This window comes from Ctenopharyngodon idella, chromosome 1 (genome assembly GCF_019924925.1).
Source record: "Ctenopharyngodon idella isolate HZGC_01 chromosome 1, HZGC01, whole genome shotgun sequence".
Taxonomy (NCBI): Eukaryota; Metazoa; Chordata; class Actinopteri; order Cypriniformes; family Xenocyprididae; genus Ctenopharyngodon; species Ctenopharyngodon idella.
In genome coordinates, this window is record NC_067220.1 from 37,679,607 (window position 1) to 37,706,081 (window position 26,475).

A 26,475-nucleotide genomic window follows, 5' to 3' on the forward strand; every position below is an offset into this window, starting at 1 on the left:
AGCAATGATTTATAGTATTAGTATTTTTCTTCCACACACCAATCGTTTCACTTCAGAGAATATTAATTCATCCACTGGGGATGGATTACCATCACGAATGCTTTGTGTGGTTTTTCAAGCATCAGCTGAGCGGCACTCATTCAGTGGCATTATATGGACTCACAGAGATGGATTATTTTCCTAAAAATCTTTGTACAGTACTGTGCATAAGTCTTAGGCCACCATTAGCCATTATGTTGTTTTAGCAATGGTATAATGACCATATATAATTATTTCTCAGTCTCTTTATTAGAATATTACCAGAAAATACAGGAAATTTGTAAAGTGGAAAGTGTTTAGTGTCCTTCCCTTACACTTAAGCAATAGCAGGAACCGGCTCTCTTAAACCTAAATGGAAGGGAAAAGGACTGGAAAAAGAGGAAAAAAAGAGAAGTTTCTCAGATTTTCTTCTTTGAGAAACTGGAAAAAGTCCAGGAGATCACACTAAATACTGATTTTTGCTTAAAGAAGCCATTTTGTTCTGATTTTTTTTTTTTTTTTTACATTTTGTTTACATAGTTCCTGTATTTTCTGTTTGTATCGTAATAAAGACCAAAAAATAAATATAGATGGTCATTAAAACATTGCTAAAACAACAAAGCTGGTGGTGGCCTAAGACTTTTGCTCAGTGCTGTATATCAGCGATGGCATGAGAGTGAGTAAATGATGAGAGAATTTTCAATTTTGGGTGAACTATCCCTTTAATACCTATTATGAATTTATTGAAAGCATGCAATACCGGTGGTTATACAGTTTCTTCTTTATAGTTTTTAACACTTTTCTGTGTTGGTAATTGTTTGTTTGTTCTAGGAGAGTACTACTTATTCTGTAAAGGTGCAGATTCCTCTGTTTTCCCACGGGTGGTTTCTGGGAAGGTGGAGCAGGTCAGAGCACGAGTGGAGCACAACGCTGTGGTGAGCAGAAATCGGAAACATCTTCATCTTCTTTCTTATTTTAGCAGAGCTATTAATAGGCCACAAAAGCACCTTTCTAGATCTTGATGTAAAAAAGCTCCTCTCAGATGTGTTTGCTTCTGCAACTTTTGCGTCACCCTCAAAGAGAGCTGAAAGAGAAAAGAACCTACAGTATAAGCATCACTGAAAATGAGAAAGAAAACAGAAAGTTTAAAGAACGTCTATTTATGTATTTTCGCACTGCAGCCCAACTCTGTTCTCATTAGCGTTCCTTAGAGGGATAAGTATTATAAACAACTGTTATTAGTTTAATATCTCTATGTACCTGTAGCACCAGAAGTCATTTGTACTTTAATAAATATAATTATCCTTAACATGCCAAATATATAAAATCATGTATATAGAAATATTCTATAATTATTGTCCCAGGCATAAGGAACGGATCTAATGTCATAGATTGACACATCTCTATGTTACTTCATTGTGTTACTCACAGATCTGGGTCAGGAATTACATCACTTTAGAAAGGGTTTGGTTGCACTGGCATCGTGCTGATTCATGACTTTGGTAGCTGTAGTGAAAAGGTTTCTGTAGAGGCAGACAAAACAGAATCTTTGTTCTAAAGACACTGTGAAGAAGCTCAAAATGACAGTTCTGTCAGTAGTTGTCATTCAACTAAAGCTTTTTATCATTCAGTAATCTGCATTTCAAAGGGCTTGTTCACCATCAACTGAAAATTGTCATTTATTTACCTTCATGTAGTTTTAAACCTGTGTAGGGCTTTTCACACTTGAAATAGTCAACCCTTGATTATTCTAAACCCTGGGTAAACAGAATCCTGGGTTATCCTGAATTATCTTACCATTTCACACTGCTCATACTTTACCAGAGGTTAACAATTACAGTTTTTTACAATCGTTAGGGCACATTTTTCAAAACTCTTCACACAGTTCTCCTAACCAACTTTCATCTTAGCACAGCAGTTAATTTCACATTCAAAATGCACTAAATCTACCAAAACACTTCAAACATGTCTCAAATCAACTCATTCTTCCAGAACACTAGCAAAGGTTTTCACTTTGTCAGTCATAAAACATCGACCTAAAAAACACTAACATCAGTTAGCATTATACAATGTTTTCTTTTGTAAAATTAATTAACAAAACAAGAATGACACTGTCTACTGCTTATAATTCACTGCAGTTTATGTTACATGGTCCATGTTTACATTACAGTACAAAATTATTCCCAAGTTTTCCCCTTTGAATTGATGTTAATGAAATTAAAAGACTAATGCTTGTGTAGGTGTTTTGTTTCATCTAATTGTTTTGATAGTATTTGATTTTTTAGATTCAGAGTATATTTCATTACAATATTACTTTGGAAATGCAGCATGTTGTCTTATTCAGTTTTGTATTATGTTATTGTTTTGAACTTAAGTTTAACAGTTTTGAAAACAGTATGTAAGCATGTGCAAATTGGCCTGTAGTTTTGGCGTTTGTTGTTGAAGTGAGAAAAGAATTAATGTAATTTAAAAGATGTAGTCATTGAATGCATTTTGTGCCAAAGCAATGATAAATGATCCACAGTTTAGCCCACATAGACTTCTGTTGTGCTCACTGTGTGAAGAGTTTTGAAAAAGTGACCCAAGTATTAAGAAATGGGTCTTAGCGATTGTAAAAAAACTGTAATCCTGGATATTCATAAGATGCCGTTTCACACTGTACATTCCTAAACCCTGGGTTAACGTCGTTATTTGCATGTTTTGCGATGTCAGTGTCACTGATTGGACAAATGCAGCATGCGACCTGTTTATATAAAAGCTCTAGCATTGCACGTCCTCACATTATACTTTGCCGACTGTACAATCAAGTTTGTCCTGAATGGACTTTTCGGACTATAAAGGTAAGAATTAAACGGTATCATCTTCATGCTTTCCATCACCATTTGACATTTTTCCTCATCAAATGCTGAAACGACTGTTTATACAACATGCACATTCTAACATTCTAACACCGCATTGTTTCACACTGTACATGTTTGGCACCGCAATGTGGTGTTTGTTTTCATAACCCTGGGTAAAAAGTGGTGCTAACCCCACTTCTAAATTACAAGCGTGAAACATTCCTTTACCCGGGGTTAAAAGTGGGGTTTAGAACAACGATAACCCGGGGTTAACATAGTGTGAAAAGCCCTTATGTCTTTCTTTCTTACATAGAATTAGATATTTTTCAGAATGTTCACGCTGCTCTTTTGCATACAACAAAAGCAAGTCAAATTTCAAAAAAGACACAAAAGGTAACATTTGACTTTAAATATTGCACATAAGTCATATGGGCTATTTTTGTTTTGCTTTTTTGGCCTTTTTGGATCTTGACAGCTTGTGGTCAACACATGATTGATTCTATGGAAAAGAGCAGTGTGAGCACAACGTCTTTGTTGTACCACAGAAGACAATACAAGAGTGAATAAATAATGTCATCGTTTCATTTCTCTTAGCATTGGTATGGTTCTTTCCTTTTATATTATTTTATTCTGAGCTAACCTATATTTAGTTATATCTAAGATTAATACAGTTTTAGGACAAAGAATGAATTCTGGTGTTGAATTTTGTAAATGAATGGACCTGGCAGGCTAAGCTGACAACTTGTTTCAAATCCTGGAAGGCTAAGCTGACAACTTGTTTCAAATCTTTCCCTTGTAGGAGGGTTTGCGGACTCTTTGTGTGGCTTATAAGAAGCTGACTCATGAGGAGTATGAAGAAACGTGCCGTCTCCTCAACAGCGCTAAACTAGCTCTGCAGGAGCGCGACAAGAAACTGTCTGAAGCTTATGATGTCATCGAAAAGGATTTCATCCTGCTGGGAGCCACGGCTGTGGAAGATAGGTGAATCACTCAGTCAACCTGATTAACATTTACCAAATACCATCGAAGTTTGATTGACTTGTACTGAAGTGAATCAAACTTTCGATTTCAAAGTTCAGAAATTAACAGAAACTGACTGACTGGAATCCAAACTATTTCATGTTCAGTATTCCTTTGTCAAATCCAGAATACAAATAAGAAAAGAATACAGTGGGATTCAAACGTCTGCATTTTTGTAGTTTAATAGATTAAAGTTTTTAACAAATTATCATGTGTACATAATAATTCGAGTTAAATTTGAAAGAAAATCTTATCTTATTAGAATGATCTAAAGAGCATCTTGTGCTTCAGTGAAAGCAAAAATTGTGATGTCATTTTTGGTAGTAAATAGTGAATAGTAAATTTAAATAGTGATTCTAGTTTATAAAGTTATAAATATGGATATTTTTCTTACAAAAATGCATCGCTTCACTTCAGAAGGCCTTTATTAGCAACTGGAGGCAGATGGATTACTTTTATGATGGATGGATGCGCTTTTTTTGGGCTTCAAAATATTGGTTGCTATTCACTCCCATTGTAAAGCTTAGAAGAGCCAGAATATTTTTTAATATAACTCTGATTGTGTTTGACTGAAATAAGATCATATAGGTCATATACACCTAGGATGGCTTGAGGGTGAGTAAATTATGGGATAATTTTCATTTTTGTGTGAACTAACCCTTTAACTAGTCATTTCAATTGTAAGTTTTAATTGTTTTTCCTTGCCATCTACATCTTTATCGGGAGAGAGAAGAAATTTGTGGGATTGAATGAAGCACGTTTGGCTCTAGATAAAAATATTAGAAGATATAGCCCTGAACGATCCATACCATAAACGGCCCGGAGCGCTTGTGGTGTGAACAGCTCTGTTGTTTTGACGCGCTGCTCATTTTAAACCGTAAACTGTAAAATAGTGCTACAGTTGTCATTTTGTCTCGCTGTCTGGTTGGTCCACTATTTGAGGATGCCTGCACTACACCATCAAAAAATCCATAGTGTCGGGATATATGGAACCATGACGTCCGATGCATTTCTGAGTAAGTCCGATATTGCTTTCCAGTGTATATGTTGTCAAGTAAAAACATCAGCATGTTAAAAATAACCTCATGTTTTCAATAAAGTGCGTCATGCATTTGCCTCAGTAAACAAGATACGTTGTACATTTTCCTGAACTGAAATTGAGCATAGATGTGCATTAGCAGTATTAGATTTTTAACTGGCCGAATGCCAAGGATTGGCCCAACTGGGTGGAAGTTACAGGTCCAGCGTCCAACTGAAGCACACGTGAGCACCCGCGGCCCTGACAGAACCAGTGTGAGTTAACGTTAATTGCACAGGCAATCAATAGAGTCCATCCATTAGGCTCCAGTGTCCTGATAATGAGCAGCTAACGTAATTAGACCCCTTCTTGAATCAATCGGGGGCCGGCAGACGCGGTTCTGATGAACTACTGTTTGGGCTTATGCACTTATGGAGGCCGTCCAACCCAACATTATAAATAAACACATCAATCCATGTCGACCGCCTTAATGAATATGACAGAGCAAACAAATAGTGATTACTGGACGGGAACTTATTTTGTCAGGCTATGTTAATTTGATGCAATCAGTGCCCTGTAGGCACCAGCCTGTTTGTGTTTTCAAGAGGTCACTCAAGATCATGTGTTATTGTCAAATATACAGGGAGCTAATTTGTTAAGAGTCATTGTTGACTGTTTGTAACAGGTTTGAAAAAAGAAAAAAAAAGCCAAAAACATTCGTACACAACATGAAATGGCAAATGCAAATCATTTTTCTTCTGTAAAGTTGTGGTCAAAGTTGAGGCCTTCTGGAGCGAAGCGAGGGTTTTAAAAATATCCATATTTAAAACTTCATAAACTATAATCACTGGCTTCCGGGCAACAGCCGTATGCACGTTCACAAGAGAGTCGAGTTCCATCGGAAGGGTGACCTCTGACTTTAATGCAGCCTTTAAGCCAAGGTTTTATAATCTTCGAATGTTATGGAGCCAAATAGAATGTTGGGAATGAAAGAAGGAATGTTATGACTTAATTAGAATGTTAGAATTTGTTTAACTTCAATAGAATGTTGTTGAGTGAAAAGCAATTCATGTTATTAGAATGTTTAATAAGGAGTGTAATAGAATGTCTTGTCGTTTCTTCCCGGGAGTCTTTGTGAGAATGTCACTTCCTGCATGGCTGGGCTGTGAGTGAGGTGCAGTGGGGGGTGGAGTCTTAATTATCTGGCAGCAGTGTGGCACTGTGAATCCTGACTGCTGGGCTGCTTAATTACTTGAGTGAAGTGGGCTGAGACATCACACTGCCGTATAAGACCTCCCCACCACCGAGCCATGCAGAGCACTGTCCATTAACTTTCACTCCAGCACTGCGCAAAGAATAAAGCACACAGGATCGCTACATACTGTGCCAAATCTTGCTGCTGTCAAAGCAACAAATGCTTTGGATATTTTATGTAGTACTTTGGAAACTATTTACGTCGAAGTGTGACAGTGTCACTAGATTTGTTTGTAAGGAGTGAACTTCTATGAAATTGACCCTTTATCAAGCTCCGCCCCCAAGTTTTACAGAATTTGTCTGATTTAACTAAATTGGTGATTTTATTCTGAAGTGGATTAGCATGTTTAAGGCAGAGCTAGCAACGGTTCGTTTAAACAGGCACCCCTACTTGCTCATTATACCTGCATTGTGTTAGTCATGTACATGAAATGCTTATAAAATGTTCTTGGATGCCATTTTATGTTTCAGGCTGCAGGATAAAGCAGCCGACACCATCGAGTCCCTGCACAAGGCTGGTATGAAGGTTTGGGTCCTTACAGGAGACAAAATGGAGACTGCAGCAGCCACATGCTATGCTAGCAAGTTGTTCCATCGCAATACACAGATCCTGGAACTGACAACCAAGCGGACAGAAGAGCAGAGTCTTCATGACGTTCTGTTCGATCTGAGCAGGACTGTCCTGAGACATCATGGCAGCATGACCAGGGATACTTTCTCAGGGTGGGTACAATGGAATACGTGTACATGTACTTACGTATACACAGGCTCTCACAGACACCTTCACACATATGTGTCGGTCCCCACAGGCTCTCAGGTGATTTCCAAGACTATGGTCTGATAATCGATGGGGCAACACTGTCAGCTGTACTGAAGCCACCACAGGATGGAAACAGCAACGGAGGGAACTACAAAGAAATTTTCCTGGAAATCTGCAGGAACTGCAGTGCTGTTCTCTGCTGCCGCATGGCACCCTTACAGAAAGCACAGGTAATGCAGCACTTCACTCACTAAGACTGTACAATACTGTTCAACAGTTTGAGGTCGGTACAATTTTTTAAAAAATGTTTCAGGAAAGTCTCACCAAGGCTGCATTTATTTGATCAAAAATACAATAAAAACAATAATATTGAAAAATATTACAATTTAAAATACCTTTTTTCTATTTTAATATATTTTAAAATGTAACTCATTCCTGTGATGGCAAAGCTGAATTTTCAGCATCATTACTCCAGGCTTCGGTGTCACATGATCTTTCAGAAATCATTCTAATATGCTGATTTGCTGCTCAAGAAACATTTCTTATTATTATCAATGTTGAAAACAGTTGTGCTGCTTAATATTTTTGTGGAAACTGGGATACAGTATTCTATGGAAGCTTGTTTCTGCCACTGAATAAATTCAAAAACTATTGCGAGTTATTATCTCGCAATCCTGACTTTATAATTCGCAATTGCGTGTTATAAAGTCAGAATTGTGAGATATAAACTCACAATTGCAAGGAAAAAAGTCAGAATTGTGAAATAAAGTTGCAATTACCTTTTTCATTTTTTATTTAGTGGCAGAAACAAGCTTCCGTATTGTTTGATGAATAGAAAGTTCAAATGAAACTTCCGCATGTATTTGAAATGGAAAACTTTTGTAACATTATAAATGTCTTTACTGTCACTTTTTATCAATTTAATGCTTTCTTGCTGAATAAACTAATGTCTTTTAAAAGAAACCAGAATCTTACTAACCCTAAACATTTAAATGGTAGTATAGGTATCAGATCATTTTATAACATCATTTCCTGTCACAAAGTATCATTTAAGTAAAGGAGCACAGGAAACTCCTCATCATATATGTCATTTATATGTTTCCATTTTGCAGTTTCCCTTAACTTTTTTAATGTTTGTCATATTTTTTTCTTTCTCAAAAATGTGTAATATTACTGTAATCATAATAACTGTTTTTATGTGTCTTTCTGTTGTAAGAGTATATTAATGAACAGTACAACAGTTCAATAAAAGTTCATATTAAGTAACTTACATTTTAGACACAATACATATTGGCAGTTATTTTATCTATTTTGCTCCACAGATGGAAACGGGTCCATGCAAAGAATTAACGATTGTGCATTTACAAGAAATCGTAGTGTCGTTCTTTAATGAATCAATGTTTTTGAATGAATCGGTTTAGCGAATGATTCAATGACTATTTCAGGTGCTCTTGAGATCCACTTTCCTGCAGAGTTTACCTCCAACCAAGATTAAACTCGCCTACTTACAACTTTCTATTAATCCTGAAGACCTTGATTAGCTTAATAAGGTGTGTTTGATTAGGGTTGGAGTTGAAATCTGCAAGAAAGTGCAAACCTCGAGGGCCAGGGTTGAGAACCCCTGACTTATTTAATCCTGAATGAATCATTGGTTTTGAACAAATCGATTAAGTGAATAACTCAATGACTCAGTCATAAAGACAGTTTCATTAAATGTTATTTATTTTGTTTATTAAGCCATTCTCCTTGTGGGTTCCAGTGACTATGGGTGATTTAAGGTCTTGGTATCTATTTGGGGACATTTTGTCCCCACAATGATGATAAAACTTGACCCATACACACACACACACAAACACACAGCCACCTGCCAGAGAAAGGTTGTCCTTGTTCACTTATTGTAATCTCTCAGTCTGTGAGTTACACGATGCAATCAAAAGAGACTCTGGTCTATTTCTCTTTCTAATTTACTGCACGCTAAACCTGTCAGTCACTCTCTGGAGCTGCTGGGAAAGCCAGAGACTGTAAAGTCAAGAAGTGAGAGAACTCACAGTATTACAAGACAATTACTGGCCTCAAATACACAATAAAATCCTGTATAAATCATCTGTACTAAAAGTCAAACTGATATTTTAGTCGCTTCATATGAGAAAAGATAGATGGCTGATGAGTATAATATTATCCCATCGCCTCAGCCAAAAACCCTGATTAATAATCTAATCTCTCAGTTGTTCTGGATTTAACCTGTGGAAATAAAACTGTTCTTTCAGATTGTTAAACTGATAAAAGCATCAAAAGAACACCCCATTACACTGGCCATCGGGGACGGAGCCAACGATGTCAGCATGATTCTGGAAGCTCACGTGGGCATAGGTGATTTCATGCTCGCATACAAAATCAAGTCGTTTTAGATGTTATTACTTCTCCAGCCTTCTCTGATAGACTTCTGTTCAACAGCTATGTCAACAGCATGTTACATGCCTATTGACTGGTTACTCTGCTTCTAGGGATCATGGGTAAAGAGGGGCGTCAGGCAGCCCGTAACAGCGACTATGCAATTACCAAGTTCAAACACCTGAAGAAGATGCTGCTGGTTCACGGGCACTACTACTACATCAGAATCGCTGAGCTGGTCCAGTACTTCTTCTACAAGGTGAACCCAAACAAACAAAATGTGTAGACACACAAAACAAAAAAAAAAGTAAGATAATCCCAAGCAAAATAGCTGATCACTAGCTGACACAACACAACACAAACCACGTTGACTGCAGTTGTAAACACAGAAAAAAAGTTGCTTAATGTGTGTGGATGCTACTTTATTCCCAGGAGTTTTGAATAACCCACTAAACAATTTTGTAATGCCGCACTATTTATAGCAAACAGAATTCACACACACATAAACCCCCTAAAGTGTTTAGTTCATCAGGGTCTGTTTTCTCTCCACAGAATGTGTGCTTCATCTTCCCTCAGTTTCTCTATCAGTTCTTCTGTGGCTTCTCTCAGCAGGTAAACACGTATCTCAAAGGTCTATCACTATTAGACGACATTTGAAATAGAACATTCTGTCTTTATATATTTTGAGTTTCTTCAATAATGCGCCTTTAGAAATTAAACTTTTCGTTCTTTGGTGGAAATGTTGGTGATGGGAATGACATTTTAAACATTTATGGAAATAACATTTCAGAATCTTTTGTTTTGCTTAGGGTAATTTCATAGGTATCATTTCTTAAATTTTTTTTATCATTTGACAATTACAACTTATATTTACTGCTATTTTTATTGTTAATATTATTAATTAGTACTTTTATTCAGCAAGGATTCAATAATTTGATAAAAAGTAACAGTAAAGACTTTTATAACACTGCAAATAAACCGGAATAAATTACATTTTAAAATATATTAAAATAAATACAGCCTTGCTAAATATAAACATAAAAGACTTTCAAAAACATTACAAAATCTTACTGACCCCAAACTTTTGAAGAGAAGTGTTTTTTTGTTTTTTTTTAAGTGATGATCATTTTAAGATATTTTAAAATTGGTTCTGGGACAAGAGTAAAAAAAATAAAATTGTAAAATAACAAATATATACATTGTAAAAAGCATTTGATGTAGCAAAAATAAATGATGGAAGCATGGGAAAAAATTAATGACTGATATAACAAAAAGAGAAAAATATCAGTCTGTTAGTAAATCAACACCTGCCACATGAAAGTCCACGTAGTTAAAAGTAAAACAAATTTCTCTTTTTCATTTACTGTTGATTTACTCTAACAATGGCAAAATGGATGAATAATTTTTTTTTCCCTCTGCAGCCACTGTACGACACGGCATATCTGACCCTGTACAATATCAGCTTCACCTCGTTACCCATCCTCCTCTACAGTCTGATGGAGCAGCACATCAACATGGACATCCTCAAACGGGACCCCTCTCTATACAGGTGAGGAATGTTCTGGTTGCACCAACAACTCGCATTACCCACTCCTGTGATTATGATTTAAACTTTAAAACTCAGGCCTAAACAATGAGAAGAATCATAAAATAATAGTTCACCCAAAAACAAGAATTATATGGTCAGTTTTGAGTTGTTTTTAGTCTGATACATGGATGATACGTGATGTGATACATCTCATCACGTGTACAGGGGAGGTATTTTGGAGCAGCATGTTCACTATCATCTATTTCTGGTTCCCTCTTTGAGACCTACTGATAAATCCCTGTCTACACGCAGGCTATTTATACCAACCTTGGCCTCCTTTTTGCATGACTGTTGGCTTGCTGAGACTCATAACACGCATTGTTTCATAACCTGACATTTGTTGTTACACCTTTTTTTCCCAGAGACAAACCTATACTTTTGAAATAGTTATGTGATTGTGTATGTTTACAGGATTTTTATTATTATTATTAGTATTATTATTGCTTTTAAATTATTTGAAAGCCTGCTTCTGGGACAAGTGTAAAAAATAATAAAATCATAAAAGAACGAAAAATATACATGGTAAAGAGCATTTGAAATAGCAAAAATAAATGATGGAAGTATGGGACTTTTATTATTATTATTATGCTTTTCTGGCTGACCCAGTTGGATCAGTAGTTCAGAATTTTATTTTTAGAACTATATTTAATAAAGAATCATAAACATCTAGTTTTTTTTAATGTTACCCAAGGTAAGATATTTAATCAGCAAACTTTATTTGCAAGACATAAAAACACATGTACATGATCAAATAATGCAAGTCATAGTGACAGCACAGCACTAGTCAATTCGGATGCTTTAACTATTAAACATACTGATGCAATTTAAATAAAAAAAATCAATATTTTTAAAAACCTTTTGTTTTCCTTGCATCATTTTTGTATCTAACACACCGCCTGATGTAGCCCAATCTCGCTCTCTGTATTTTCCTCTTTAATAAAATGTTTTTCCTGATTGTGAGCCTCCAGGTATTCTCACTTAATCACATGAACACACTGCCAACAAATACAAGCCTGCAATAATTGTACAGTTCAATCAGCCTTTGGCAAACATATTTGCATAGACTCTTGCACTAAACTCAATTTACACACAGCACTGGGCAGAAATACTGTTAGAACCACTCTACGTTTTTTCAACAAATGTCCTGACGCTGCAATTTTTTTCCTCTTATTCCTCTGCATTGCTTATTCAGTATATACATTATACACAGTGTTTGCTACTGACACACAGTGCAGCACTTCAAGGACATTTTCATTAGAAAAAGCTGATCTAATATTCATTTTTGAATATTGTGGTGAGGTGATGATGCACTTTCATTTGAAATGTTCCATCCAGTCTCAAGTATGGTTGAAGACTAAACTAATGTTTCATAGAGTGCTTACAAATAACCATGTGATCTTGTAATGAAATGTTAGATTGCTCAATTGCTCTTCATTTTGGAATCAATTGCTCTTCATTTAGTATAAATTTCTTATGTACTATTAAGACAATTGTGGACATACAGTATAAAATGAACAGATAGCATAGCTCAGATCATTTGATCTTGGAGTTGGAGTTCAGATCTTTGACTTCAGTTTATTGGAAAATCTGAGCACAGTTTGAGACATTAGCTATGTTTCCATCCACCAATTTGTATGCATATTTTGGGATATTGCATAAATTCTAAAGAAGACATGCGCATAAACTAGGATGGAAGCACATTTACTGAATAAATCACTCGATGCGCAACAAAAAACTCGCTTGACTTCAAAAGTGGATGTGATTGGATAACTGAACTAACCAGTGGATCAGTTTCATTGCACAGCATCTCAAATGTTGGTTTGATCATTCTGAAATGCCTGAGCCAAATGAATGATTTGGTATAATGACCTTCCAGAAGCGTTTCACACGATTGTGTTCCCAAATGCCAGGCATCTGAACGTAAGATAACATGACCGCATTTATTGCGTTTGTCTGCGCGGATGCAAGTCATTTATGATGGGGGAGAAAAAGACCTACAAAGGTTTCCCTGATTGCAACAACTTCCATTTTGATTACAGATGTTTTGCGCCTATTTCCCAGGAAGTGACCTTTTTCTACTCTTGAACACATGGGATGGAAACGGTGCTTTATTCGCAAATGTTTTATGTGATATTCTAATTTTGCACATTATATTGTTTTGAATATTTTTATTTTTAATGAATTTCTTTTTACAGAGATATTGCCAAGAATTCCCTCCTTAGATGGCCCACCTTCATCTACTGGACATTTCTGGGGCTTTTTGATGCCATGGTCTTCTTCTTTGGTGCTTTCTTCCTTTTTGACAACACAACCTTCACCAGCAATGGACAGGTAATGCAGCCACCGTCTAAACCATGATTTTGTTTCAGCATTTTTCTGTGTGTGTTTTGTTTACTCAACTTAACCAGCTGTTTTTTCCTTTAGTTCATTTTTTTCTCAGTCAAATAAAAGTCGCATACAGATTGAATGGGTGACCGATGCTTGTTGAGTGAGTTATTTTGTGGTTAAAGTGCTTATAATGTACACATTTGTGGTTTAACTGACGTCTTGATCCAGCTTGCAGACTTTTGTCTGTCCTCCTTTGCGTATGTTTGAAGTCATTACAGGTGCTTCTCCATTCATTTATGCGACACAAAGCATGCTGGTTAATCAGTCAGATCAGACATCTTTCTCTGTGCCATTAAGTTAAATCATAGTAACCTTTTTGGATTGCTTTTTTACCTGTTTGATTTACTTTAAGTTATAACATCCTAATTTTTCTTTACTTTCTTGCTCCCTGTCCCCTCCCTCTCCTTCTTTTCTTTCATTTTCTTCTTTATCTCTCTTTCTATATCTCTCCCTCTCTCTTTCCTCCTTTTACCTACCCCCTTTTTGCCTTTCTTTTCTTTTCTGCTTCTCTTCCTTTCCTCAGCTAATGGCCACCAACACACAGATGGTAAGCCTGTCCCTATCTGTTTCTCATCCTATTTTTAGTTTTAGTTTGACTGTTTCCCTCCTCAGCCCCTCCCCTCATCCTAAAGCCACCCTCACTCACATAGTGTCTACTAACACTAATCGTTCACTGCCATCGTAGCTTTCAAACAGTACCGTACAACATCCCAGTGTCCCCTGTACCGAGGACCAGCCACTGTAGGTATAGAGTAGCGAGCCCCCCTGTCCATCTTCCTCTGTCTATCATCTTGTGATCGAGTAGGAGTTTGTGTGTCGTCCCGTGTGTCACGTTGCGACTGTGTTTTTTTGCAAACACCCGGGTTGGAGGGGTGTTGTCATACTCATCCTCATCGGCCCGTAGGATACACGTCCATCCTCTCATGCCTCACTGCAAGGGCAAATGAATGAACAAGAGGAAATGTGGATTAAGCATTTTGTTTCATTTGGTACATGTTGAATGGAAGAGAAGCTATTCAGAAACTTTTAATTAGAAGGAATTCTGGAGGCTTTTTCCACAAGTAGGTTACACTTTGGTGTCTCGTTAGCTTTTTTTTTTAAACCATTGGAGGTTCAAATATCTTTTAAAGATATTTTTTAAGATACATTATCTTTATAAGATAATGTATTAGATTTAAAGCATTTAACATTTAATAATGTCTTTGTTGTAATTTATTGTAAGAAAAAATGGTAATACTTTGAGGTTCCAATTAACATTCGATAACTATATTAATTAACATAAACTAATTATAAAAAAATACTTCTGAAGCATTTAATAATCTTAGTCTGTGTTAATTACATTTACTAATACATTATTAAAATCAAAAGCTTTATCTGTTAATATTATTTAACTGACCTGAGCTAACATGAACTAACACTGAAGTTATATTTTTATTAACTAACGTTAACAGAGATTAATAAATACTGTAACAAGTGTGTTACTCATAATTAGTTAATATAGTTAATGCATTAACCAACCTTTTTATATTTTATATAAATTATTATTATACATTTAAAATCAATTTAGTTTTAATATTGCTAGAAAAATTGCAAAATTGCACCAAACGTCACATAATTAAAATCTGTCCCAAATTTTGGTTATAGGGCTGTAAAAATTGCAAACCTTGTATAAAATGAACAGAAAATAAAATAGCTCATCTATAGCATTTAGTTCTACCTCCTATGAAAGCCTGTTTCCATGGAATAAAACAATTTAAAAGATAAATGTGACTTTTTATCTCACAATTCTAACTTTTTTTCTCAGAATTGTGAGGGGGAAAAAAGCAGAATTACGAGTTTATATCTCACAATTCTGGCTTTATTTCTGGCAGTTGCAAGTTTATTTTTCACAATTCTGACTTTTTCGCACTTCTGACTTTTTCTCGGATTTGCGCATTTAAATCTCACAATTTGACTTATTTTCTCAGAATTGTGAGACATAACCTAGCAATTGCAAATTATAAAGTCCAGTTCTGAGGGGAAAAAAACTGACTTTTTTTCTCAGAATTTGCGAGTTTATATCACGCAAATCTGACTTTATAACTTGCAATTGTGACGTTATATCTCGCAATTCTGATGTTATTTCTCGCAATTCTGATGTTATTTCTCGCAATTGTGAGTTTATATCTCACAATTCGGACTATTTTTGCACTTCTGACTTTTTTCTCGCAATTGTGAGTTTATTTTCTCAGAATTGTGAGATAAATTCGCAATTGCGAGTTATAAATTCCAGTTCTGAGGAAAAAAAAGATTGACTTTTTTTTCTCCAAATTCCGAGAAATAGTTTATATCATGCAATTCTGACTTCATTTTTTATTCAGAGGTGGAAACAAGCTTCCATAACCTCCGAAAGTTGTTTAAGCACCTCTTTTCACTGACAATTTGTTGAATAAGAAAGAAATAAAAGAACTTCAGGCCCTATTTTTTACCCTGTTTGTGGAAAGTGGCAGATACTCTAACATTATTAGATTAACTGTTATCAGATTAAACAGAAAACTTTGCACTTTTCTCTTTTTTTTTTTTTTCAATTGAAATATCAAATTCATCATTTTGAAAAACCTCACAACATCCTTAAATATCATTTGCCCTTGACAAGTTTTTTAACACTAATTTTGATTGCTCATCGAGGTAAGTTAATACATTTTCTTCAAACTTGTTGACATCTATTGTGTGTCCTTGTACTTGTTTTTATTTAAACTGGTTACTCATCAACATTGTATTGTTCACTAAAACCATTTGGTGCCATACAATCTTTGACCTGCTTGTGTTTTGCTATGGCTTGTTGACTTTGATTGTGATTATTATTTTTTTAAAGATAAACATCAAGTGATTTTATAAAGAGCTCTCATTATAGTGTCGATGTTGTTTTGCATAGTGTCATCAACAGTGTGGCCGGTCCGCAAACAGGGGAAAGTTCTAGAAGAGATGTCCATTGTGTCTAAATTCAACCATTTGCCAAGACTGTAAACAATGAGGGAACAAATCCCCCCCCAAAAGAGGAAAAACAATAACACAGAAAAGCTTTCCGCACCCGAGCAGAGGTTTATTGAGCCCAAACACTAATGCTGAATCCATTATAACATTTTAAGGGGCTTTCTAATCTCACTATTTATTTATGATGCTTTTATAGATGAAATATAAAATTCATTTGACATCAGCGAGCTCCAGGCATCATTAATAATCTTTGTAAAACAATATATGATGACACCGAAGTGCTTTCATTTGCAGTGCCATTAAAATATAATGATACAATGCTACTATTTCTTGCAAATTATTCACAGAAGATTTTTTTTAAATGTATTTTTTTTTTTATGTATATATTTTACGCTTCTGTGAATGCGGTGTTGATGCAGAAGTTTAGTTGAGCGCAACTGATACAACTATAGATGCACCAATAGGTTAGGTCATCCATTAGCATATTAAAGATACTAGTTTTGATACTAAAAACTAATGTGTTGTGTATTGTTTATATATTCTTTTGCTGAATTGTTTAATTAAAGGCACATAAGCTTTTGACATGCATAACCATGTTTTTATGGTGATGAGAGGGTGAGTTGCGCACTAACACCGATTCTCAAGTGGCTGTTTGTACATCAGTGTCAATCTCTTTTTGCCTTTTTCAATATTTCTCTGTTCCAGATGTTTGGAAACTGGACCTTCGGAACACTTGTATTCACTATCCTCGTGTTCACGGTCACGCTAAAGGTGATACATCTGACACATGTGTTACGATGCTGACTGTTGCCAATTGGCGTCAACTCAACCATCTCTATCTTCCCATTTTTCATTGTGTCTGCATGCTTTAGCTCGCCCTGGACACACATTACTGGACGTGGATCAATCACTTTGTCATATGGGGGTCACTGCTTTTCTATGTCATCTTCTCCCTCCTGTGGGGAGGCATCATTTGGTACGGCCTGCCCCAATATACTGTACACTTACTATCACCAAATCAAATACATGTTAATAACGTCTTTCTGTTCTTTATAGGCCTTTCCTGAACTATCAGAGGATGTACTATGTGTTCATGCAGATGTTGTCCAGCGGTCCCGCATGGCTCAGTATAATTCTGCTGATTATAGTCAGTCTGCTGCCCGATGTGGTGAAGAAAGTGTTGTGTCGAGCTCTATGGCCCACCACCACAGAGAGAATACAGGTACGACGCCAGTATCTAAATGTGCATAGAGATGCAAGAATCACATGTCAAACGTATATAAATGTGTCTATATTTTAAAAAATAAATAATGTTACGTATATACCATGATTATTAGTTGGGGTAGATGCCACATTTATTTTGATGCAAATTATAACAAAGTTGTGAGGGATAGAAATACATTTTGGTAACACTTTATATTACGATCTTTTAGCTAGTTATTTATTAGCTTGCATATTACTAGAATATTGGCTGTTTTATAGTACTTATTAAGCACATATTAATGCCTTATTCTACATGACCATATTCTACGTTCTTAATCTACCCAATACCTAAACATAACTATCTTAGTAACTATTAATAAGCAGTAAATTAGGAGTTTATTGAGGCAAAAGTTGTAGTTAATAGTGAATATGAGTTCCCTATATATTATATATGTGTTACCTACATTTTTTTATTATTGATTAAAGCCCTAAGTCATGTAATTTTCACAACCCATGTTTTCTGTCAAGTCAAGTCACCCTTATTTATATAGCGCTTTATACAATACAGATTGTTTCAAAGCAGCTTTACAGTGATAACAGGAAAATGATTCAATGATGCAAACAGTTCAGCAGCTCTAAAAGAAAATAGCGTCATTGTTCAGCTGAAGTCAGTTCAGTGTTGATTCAGTTCCACTGTAAAGATCGTAAGTTATAGCATTTTGTAGTTTGTAGTTTATTTTTTTTTTTTAGATAAAGTGTATTGAACTGATTGCACTATCCATAACAGCTTTGTTTTAACTCACATCAACTTCAAAATCTACCAAAAATTGTGAAATAATATGGCTATTTAAGAGAAATGTTTGTTATTTTCAACCAAATAACTGTTGATCTGAACCAGCTCAATAGTGCTATAGTTTGTGATAATGGCTACTAACTGGTCTTCAGATTTACACTTGCGGGGCATTGGTTTCCAGTGTGATGGATGTAAGTGAATTCTGAGTGCAGTTCACGATTCTCTTCAGCTGTGGATGCTTCTTTTCGTTGGATGACTCTTTGAGCCATTCAGTGGTCTTATTCAATCTGTCGACTTGTGAAACAGTATTTTGACAACGTATACTGTGTATTTTACTGTGTTGGCACACATAGTATGTCACCATACTATGATGAGAAATTTCAGAAGGAAATTTAATGTGTGTGTGTGTGTGTGTGTGTGTGATAAACTTACCTTACCACTGGTTTAACCCATGTGATGTTTTTTCCTCTCACTCACCTTCCCTATTAAATTCTAGAATTTTCCAGTGCGCTAATTTTACTGCCACATTAATGTCAACATGAAACATCCATAATGTGATACATTTCTGAGTTCAACAGCATATTCAACAAAATAAATAATATGTAATCTAATACATAGACAAGATTTAATCTTTGGGGAAATGATCAGGAGCGGTAGGTGCTACAAACCTGGATGGGAGGGGAAGGGTTGAAAAATAAGAGGAGTGAAAACAAGCATGTATAAGAATGTGTATTAAGAAAGTAAATAGGGTCAGTTTTGATTTCATGTTGACTTTAGGATCTAACTGTACAATATGATACTTCAGTAACACTTTACATAAGGTTCAGTTTGTTTACATTAGTTAATGTCTTAGATATCATAGACTAACAATGAACACTTTTATCAATCTTGGTTAAGGTAAATATATGCTGTACTGTATATATTTTAAATATTTTTCTATTGCTTTAATTATACTCTTAAGTTTTATAAATGATAAAATGCAAAAGAATGTATTATGAAAGAACATGAATAAATAATAAATTAATTTAAAATGAACATTAAAGTAGATTAGTTATTTCATAATGCATTAATTCAATGATATTATTTAAATATTATTATAGTATTTATTAATATTTTTAATTAGCTTTTATTTTTGTTTTCATTCTAATTTTAATTTGTTTTAGTCATTTTGTTTTGTGCATTTGCCATTTTTATTAGTTTTTATATTTAACTTTATTTTAAATTTGAGTTTTGGTTTTAGTAATTTTAGAACTTCAACTTAAATTTCTTTTATTTTATTGTATATTTTATTTTATTTTAGTTGCCAAGTTTTGTTTAAGTTTTTAAAATGTGCAAGTTTTTCATCTAATGTTTATATTTTAATTTCAGTTCACAAAAATGATTTTTAATAGTTTTAATTTTAGTTAACTATAACAAAACGGGTTAATGAGTTGAACCTTATTGTAAAGTTTTACTAATAATTCTGCAAGAAAAACAAAGTTAAACATGCACTGCTGAAATTCCTTTATTAATCTCTGAGGATTGGTCAGGTTGTTAACCTCTCTAAACCCTTTCTTTCTTATATTCCTCTTCCATCTCTCTTTTTCTCTGATGCTTGACCTTCCCCCTCCCCTGTGTGTTTAACCCTTGGCCTGTGACCTGTGGTAACGGCAGACAAAGCGGCAGTGTCTCACTGCTGAGCAGTCCACCATCTTTATGCTCTCCCAGACCTCCAGCAGTGTCAGTTTCTGAACTGAGACGGAGGTGAACCTACACATTCTCTCTGCATGTGCGTGTGTGTATCAGTGAGTGAAGACACAACAGGGTCACAAGTATCACAGGACTTACTGAACATCTCTGAGGATCACAAACTACCCAACATGCCAATAGCATCCGTCGAAGTACCCTGTGGTGTCTCTGTTTATGTTCTAAGCCTTATATTCCATCAATCTTCATGTTTGCATGCATGACACGTGCATGTTTATGTTTGCATATGTGTATTTTATGTTGCAGATCTGAAGTTGTTTAATGGAAATGCATTTTCTGCTGCTGTACTTTCAGTTCCGGCAAGATACTTCAGTGTCAAAACAAATTCTAGAAAATATTCTGCACATGGGTCTGTTATGCCACATTTGAGACTGTTTGTGTGTGTGATGTTTCACAGAGAATGAGGGCTGACAGGATCTTTCAAAGGGTTGAGACAAACATTCATGATTCACTGCTAGATGGGGTTCAGAACACCACTGAGGCCTAGCAACTCTATGGTAAAGAGAATGTGAAGTTGAAGACTAAAGCCAGAAAGAACTAATCCACACTCGACTCCGGTGGAGCTCTAGAGTTCTCAGATGAAGTGTGCAGTTCTAGAACCAGTCTGAGAATTCTAGAATCCTGCTAACTGGCTCCCTCCAGTGAAAGCACGCTGGATTAAAAAACCTTTGCTGCACCTGTGTGGGTCTGTTGTTTGGTGTGAATCCTACAGACTGGTTTGATTTGGTTTGATTTAAAGCTTCAGAATGAAGGTATTGGGTTGTGGTTTGTGGTGTGCAGTACTGTGTATATGTAGCTAACAGGACATGGGGACTGTGGGCTCTGACACATACACAAATACACACAGCAGACTGACATACAGTTTAACATCTAACACACTGGCATGAGTATTTTTACTTTTCTTGGATCTTTCTGTCATCAGTGAAAATATTATTTTGATATATTTCTAAATGTCCATTCCTAGAACATGCTTATGATCATTTCTGTTACTGGGTGAATCTCAGAGAATCTCAGAAATCCTATTAGAATTTAAAATAGTTTTCTTTATTAATATGTTTTATCATAAAATTTATTCCTATGATGGTAGAGCTGAATTTTCACCATTTTGTTTTTTACCATTACATGTTTTTTTGTTTTTGTTTTTCAATGAAAAAGCATATTCTACCACCATAATTATTAATTACAATAATGCATTATAAAAGTTCACTTTTTATTTTTTTCACGTTTTTACAAAGGTGATTCATTCTCATTTCTGTAATACTGTGAAAAATGTACTGTAAAAATTACTGTAATACTGTATTACTGTGTTTTTTTTTTTTTTTTTTTTTTTTTGTAGAACCGCAAACTCAAAACAAAGAAACAATAATATTTTGCTTAAAGAAAATTAAGTCTGTTTTAGGATTAAGGTTTTTTTTTTTTTTGCATTTTTTGCATTCTGTCATTTTGCAAAAAAATAAATAATAAATAAATGAATAATGTAATAAAGTAAATCTATATTACAATAATTTTACAGTACGCTTTTCACAGTATTACAGTGATAAGAATTTTAATGGATCACCTTTGTAAACAAAAATGTGAAAAAAATCAGAAGTGAACTGTTATGATGCATTATGTTAATAATTTTGGGGGTGGAATATGCTTTTTCATTATGAAAATAATGCAAAAAACATATAATGTTGAAAAAACAAAATGGTGAAAATTCAGCTCTACTATCACAGGAATAAACTGTATGTTAAAATATATTAATATAGAAAACAATTATTTTAAATTGTAATAGTATTTCACAAAATTACTGTTTTGATCAAATAAATGCCTTGGTGAGCAAAAGAGACTTCTTTCAAAAACATTTTACTGACCCCAAACTTTTGAACGTTACAGTAAATATATTTAATTTCAAAATATAACTTACTTTTTCCATTGATTTTTGGGGTGAATTGTAACCTTTCACCCTCCATTAAAGAAAGAAAAAAAAACTTATTTTTCACTGGCCTTAGCTTGCTTTTTTCAGCAGTTTATCTTTTAACATCCCCTCAATCGATCAGTATGGCATCTTCTGGGACTGGGCTTTTGCATGTGGTGAACATTGGATATGTGATTTGTGATGTAATATTTTGTTCTGTTTTTTTGCATTGCTTCTTGCTGGGGCTTTGGGTTTGTGTTGTTTCAGCTTGTGATGTGACCAATGCCTGCATTTACACGCCTGTATGTGATGCAAACCTCTAACTCACTCTCTTTCTCTCTGTTCCCTCGTTCTTTTCTCTAGGATGCTGATAAGTTGTATAAGGGCCACCTGTCTGAGTTCACCCCCCTGTCCTCCCTCCATGCTCCACCTGCGCGGAAACATGACAGACGTGGCAACGAAAGCCAAAACCACACCCACCGCAGGTCTGACTCCTCCCCTCCCAAAAAACTCATGTGTACCTACTGGGGCGGCAAGCCTGACTATTGCACCTTCAGCTCCTTTCTCCGAATAGGAGAAAACCCAAGATTCTCTGGGGCAGCTTACGCCTACAGCACACCGGGTCCTGAGACGTCTGTATGATAGTCTCTCTAAAACAAATAGTCTACTTATCCAATCAAATCCCACTATTGGGAGACCAATTTTGACTTGTCCCCCCTTTATCTGAAACAAAAGCACTGAAATTGGTTGTTGTGGTATACGGTAGTGATTCTGTGTGCTAATTTAGGAGCTGGAGGAAGGCCAGACAGAATTGGCTGCACCATCTGCAAGTGTTGCGTACTGCGCTAAGTGGCCTTGGGACCTATTTACCTTGTTTTCTGTGCGTGTACGTGAGAGCGTGTTCCCTTTACACTGTGGGTTTACGTGTTCGCTCACCTACCCTTGTAATCCTTCATGTGAAAAATTACTTGAAAACAACACTGGGCAGCAGTAGCACAAATCTTTCCATCTCAAACGCAACCTCTACCACTGAATATTAATGTGGATGACAGTTAAAATGGCCTTGGATGCTCTTAAAACTGACAGTCCTGTTTTTTTCTTCTTTTCTTTGTTCTCTGTCGTCTCCCCTTCCCTTTTTTATCCCGTGCTCCTTCTCTTTTCTTGTCCTACTTTTTTTATAGAACAAACTGGTGTTGCCTTTGTGCAAACCTGTTAACGAGGAACACTCCATAGGCTGCGATTGTCTTTGTCCGATTGCATTGTAAGTGGCTAAATTTGGCCATCTGTGTTGCTGCACTGTACTAGTGTGAACTAGGTATGTGTGTGTGTGTGTGTGTGTGTGTGTGTGTGTGTGTGCGTGTAGGCCTTTGTTAGAACAACTATGAGAAGACAAATTGTAACTGGACTGTCATCGTTTCACCCTTTAACTTTCAAAAAGGTAGAAATCTACTCACATTCTACTGTTCCAAAGTTTTTAAAACCATTGACGTTGTGTCATCATGACAACCAGTTACTCTGTCCTAGCTGCTCGACGATTTGCTTTAAAATTCTCTAGTTCCCTATAATCAGTCCTTTAGTTTTTTATTTTTAGAGTAGAACCAGATACAAGATGCTAAAGGCTACGCTAGCCATCTTAGCTTAACTGTTCTGCCTTAATGCTAATGTTTCCCATCTTTTACACCTCAGTTTGGAACCAAAGGTTGTAAACCAAGTGAAATACGGAGTATATAAGTGTGTGTTAGTTGCCTTATGCTTAAAGAGAAAAAGAGGGAAAGTGTTTGATGGCATTCCCAAGAATCCCACCACACTGCCTTAAGTTGACATTGCACCAGCTGAGGATGGAGAATGATAAAAGTAGTATTCGACATCTTCCAGTGCCACCAACACAGCCCAGGGCTCCTGAGGAGAAACAAATGAAATGTAACATTTCTGTTGTTATGGTATAGACATGTTTGTGCATTTACAAAAAGTACAAACAAACTTCTTTTTTTTGTCAGCATATATTTATTATTTTTCCCAAAGCCTCTGTATTAATGGAACTGTTGGAGCCCTGTGCTGGGTTGCTATAATTTATTTGTTGCACATTACTGATTTATGATTGTCTGATATAAATAAGTCAGATGTAATTAGCATGTGCTAGTGTTCATAAACAACTCATTAATCTAACAGCCCAATCAAGGTCAGCATCAAAGATGGCCTATCTTGGGCACTGTGTTCAGAGAAATGGCTCCTTTCTAGTGTCCAGGACACAGAAAATGAGCCGTTTAAAATGAATCCCAGGAAATGTGCCTCACACCTGACGACTTACCTGTTTAATATAGCATTCTCATGAAAATATTATGAAGTACGTTCAGTTCCATCTCCGTCAAGTCAGTGAATTCAGATTTGAGTTGAATGTGAATTGCAATTCAGATTAAATTCCAGTTACATTATAACACAAATGAAATGGATGTGGAACTGAAGCAAACTAAAAATCAGCGTATTTGATCATCAAAACCACAGATGTTTGTCTGCAAGCCTCTTTCCCTGCTGTCCTTCACATTCCATGCTTGTTTTCTTGTTTTGTTTTTTCTTACATTGATTCTTGAATGTAGTTTTGCTTTCCCGGAGCATCATCTCTTCATCTCGACTTCTTTCCTCGCATGAGTTTCCTTCTGTCACCCTGTCGTTCAGTTCTCATGATGAGGCCAGTCGCCCATTTCACCATTTTAACCATCATCCATTAAAGAGAGAAAAAGTAGTGATGTCAAAGACCATCAAGATCACGGTTTTGATGGTTACTCCGAGCTTCTTGTGAGTAGGTGCCTTCTGGTGCTTTTTAACCTCAATGTATGTTCATGCGTTCAATTCAGTGAAGCGTTGCAATCTGGGAAACTCCAGTGTGCACATACATGTGTTTTCATTGCCCGTCAGTTGGCCTGCAACAGAGAATGTCAGATTATGGGTATAGCTAGTTTGTTAAAGGGTGTAGGGGTCGTTTTTGAACAACATCTTTGGGTTAATGTTGATGAAAATTCACAGAATAGTTACAAAAGAATGTCTCTTTTCATGCACACATTATATCTAAATATAGACTATATATTGATGAGTATATTGATGTCAAGGTTTACAAAGGCTGAGTGGATGAATGAATGAATAAATAACATAATGTTCTAACATGTCAACTGAATAACTTCTGCTCCAAAAGTGTATTTAATTTGTATGAATGTAAAATCTGTCTAAAGTCAAACACTGTCTATTTTATTGATTATCGAAGTCTGAACTTTGCATGCCGTAGTGATGGACCAACCACTGAGCTTTATCAAGCATTTATGAGTCATATTCTTATTTATATAAACCACTTTTATAACTTCGATTCAAACTTCCAGTCTAAGTGATGCACATCTATGATACCAAGTACTAATCAATGCTGGTAAATCTGAAACAAAACAAGAATGTGTTTATCCACAGATTCTCAACTTATGATTTTAAGTAGCCAAGACTAATAAGATCGGGGTAAAGTAATTCATTTAATGTTTTTTTTTACCGTTGTTTTTATTTTTGTTTTGCATTTCACTGTATTTCCTATTGTGTTCACTATTACGCTATCTCTGGCTTCCTGAATGTAACAAAAAAGAAAAAAGCCACTATTGTGCACTAAGCAAAAATTGCATAGCGTTAATTGGATAGCCACGAATGACAACTACAAACTACCATACCTAAAATAAGGTGGTTTCAGAACAAATGTCCCTTCATAAATGTGTTTCCTTCTTGTTTCTGACAAACTATTGTTTTGAATCAGAACTATTTCATGTAATATAAGAATAATTTGATCACTGAACGCTGTCTGCCTCAGGGGTGCGTTCAGGCACTGGCGAACACTGTATTCTGTCTGTCTAAAAAAGGCTATATGGAATAGGTATTTTGTATATCTTGTGGGGAAAAAAAATGTCTTTTTGCTACTTTTGTATTTAGAGGATGAAGAGAACTCCTTAGAATGTTCTAAGAGTTAGAATGTTACTGTTCAGTTAAAAATAAAAGAAACCAAATGTAAGATCATGGGAGGAATCAACTTCAGTAAAGATGAAAGTTTGAAAAAAAAAAAAATAGCTTTAACAGTCTGTTGTTGTTGTTTTTTTTCCTAGATGATTTTAAATATGTTTGAGGTAGTTTTTAATATGACGTGCATGGTCATTGCTCACACTCACAGTAGGAATATGAAATACACTCACTGTTTTTAAAGCAGGTGTGACCAAATATTTGATTAGATGTCTACTGCTATAACTAAAGGCGTTATTGCCTGTAGTGGGGCTTAATCTGTGCCAGCCTATTCAGAATAACTAAATATCTATTGCTTTTTTTGTTGTTTTATCTGCACAAAGCGTGATGTTGCTCATAAATTTATTATATATATGTATACTACTGTACACTTTACAGCATATATGTAGTAATATTCATGTACAGTTTGGGCTCATTTTGTATAAAAGTTTTTAAAAGATTGATATCTGTAGATATGTGGATTTTTGCCAGTTTTTTCTGTAGCTATTAACAGCAAGAAAATGTACATTTGCTTGTAATAAAGAAAGAGATTTAAATGTTTGAAA

At 35.4% G+C, this 26,475-nt stretch overlaps 1 protein-coding gene across 6 annotated transcripts in view; it reads left to right on the forward strand.

Annotated features, from left to right (window-relative positions):
* Positions 1–26,475, forward strand: part of atp11a (ATPase phospholipid transporting 11A) — a 75,513-nt gene extending 49,038 nt beyond the window's left edge. The window contains exons 17-31 of one of the 6 annotated variants that reach the window (XM_051892266.1): positions 850–953; positions 3,658–3,839; positions 6,622–6,873; positions 6,960–7,140; positions 9,178–9,280; positions 9,415–9,560; positions 9,854–9,913; positions 10,723–10,850; positions 13,085–13,220; positions 13,801–13,824; positions 16,956–17,021; positions 17,123–17,226; positions 17,307–17,472; positions 22,256–22,377; positions 23,074–26,475. In XM_051892266.1, coding sequence (XP_051748226.1) covers positions 850–953; positions 3,658–3,839; positions 6,622–6,873; positions 6,960–7,140; positions 9,178–9,280; positions 9,415–9,560; positions 9,854–9,913; positions 10,723–10,850; positions 13,085–13,220; positions 13,801–13,824; positions 16,956–17,021; positions 17,123–17,226; positions 17,307–17,472; positions 22,256–22,377; positions 23,074–23,125 — 1,826 coding nt within the window. In that variant the 3' untranslated portion in view covers positions 23,126–26,475. Of the gene's footprint in view, positions 1–849; positions 954–3,657; positions 3,840–6,621; positions 6,874–6,959; positions 7,141–9,177; positions 9,281–9,414; positions 9,561–9,853; positions 9,914–10,722; positions 10,851–13,084; positions 13,221–13,800; positions 13,825–16,955; positions 17,022–17,122; positions 17,227–17,306; positions 17,473–19,899; positions 19,990–20,389; positions 20,490–22,255 lie in introns of all 6 variants that reach the window. The other 5 variants (XM_051892281.1, XM_051892273.1, XM_051892290.1 and 2 more) reach the window with 5 other exon arrangements.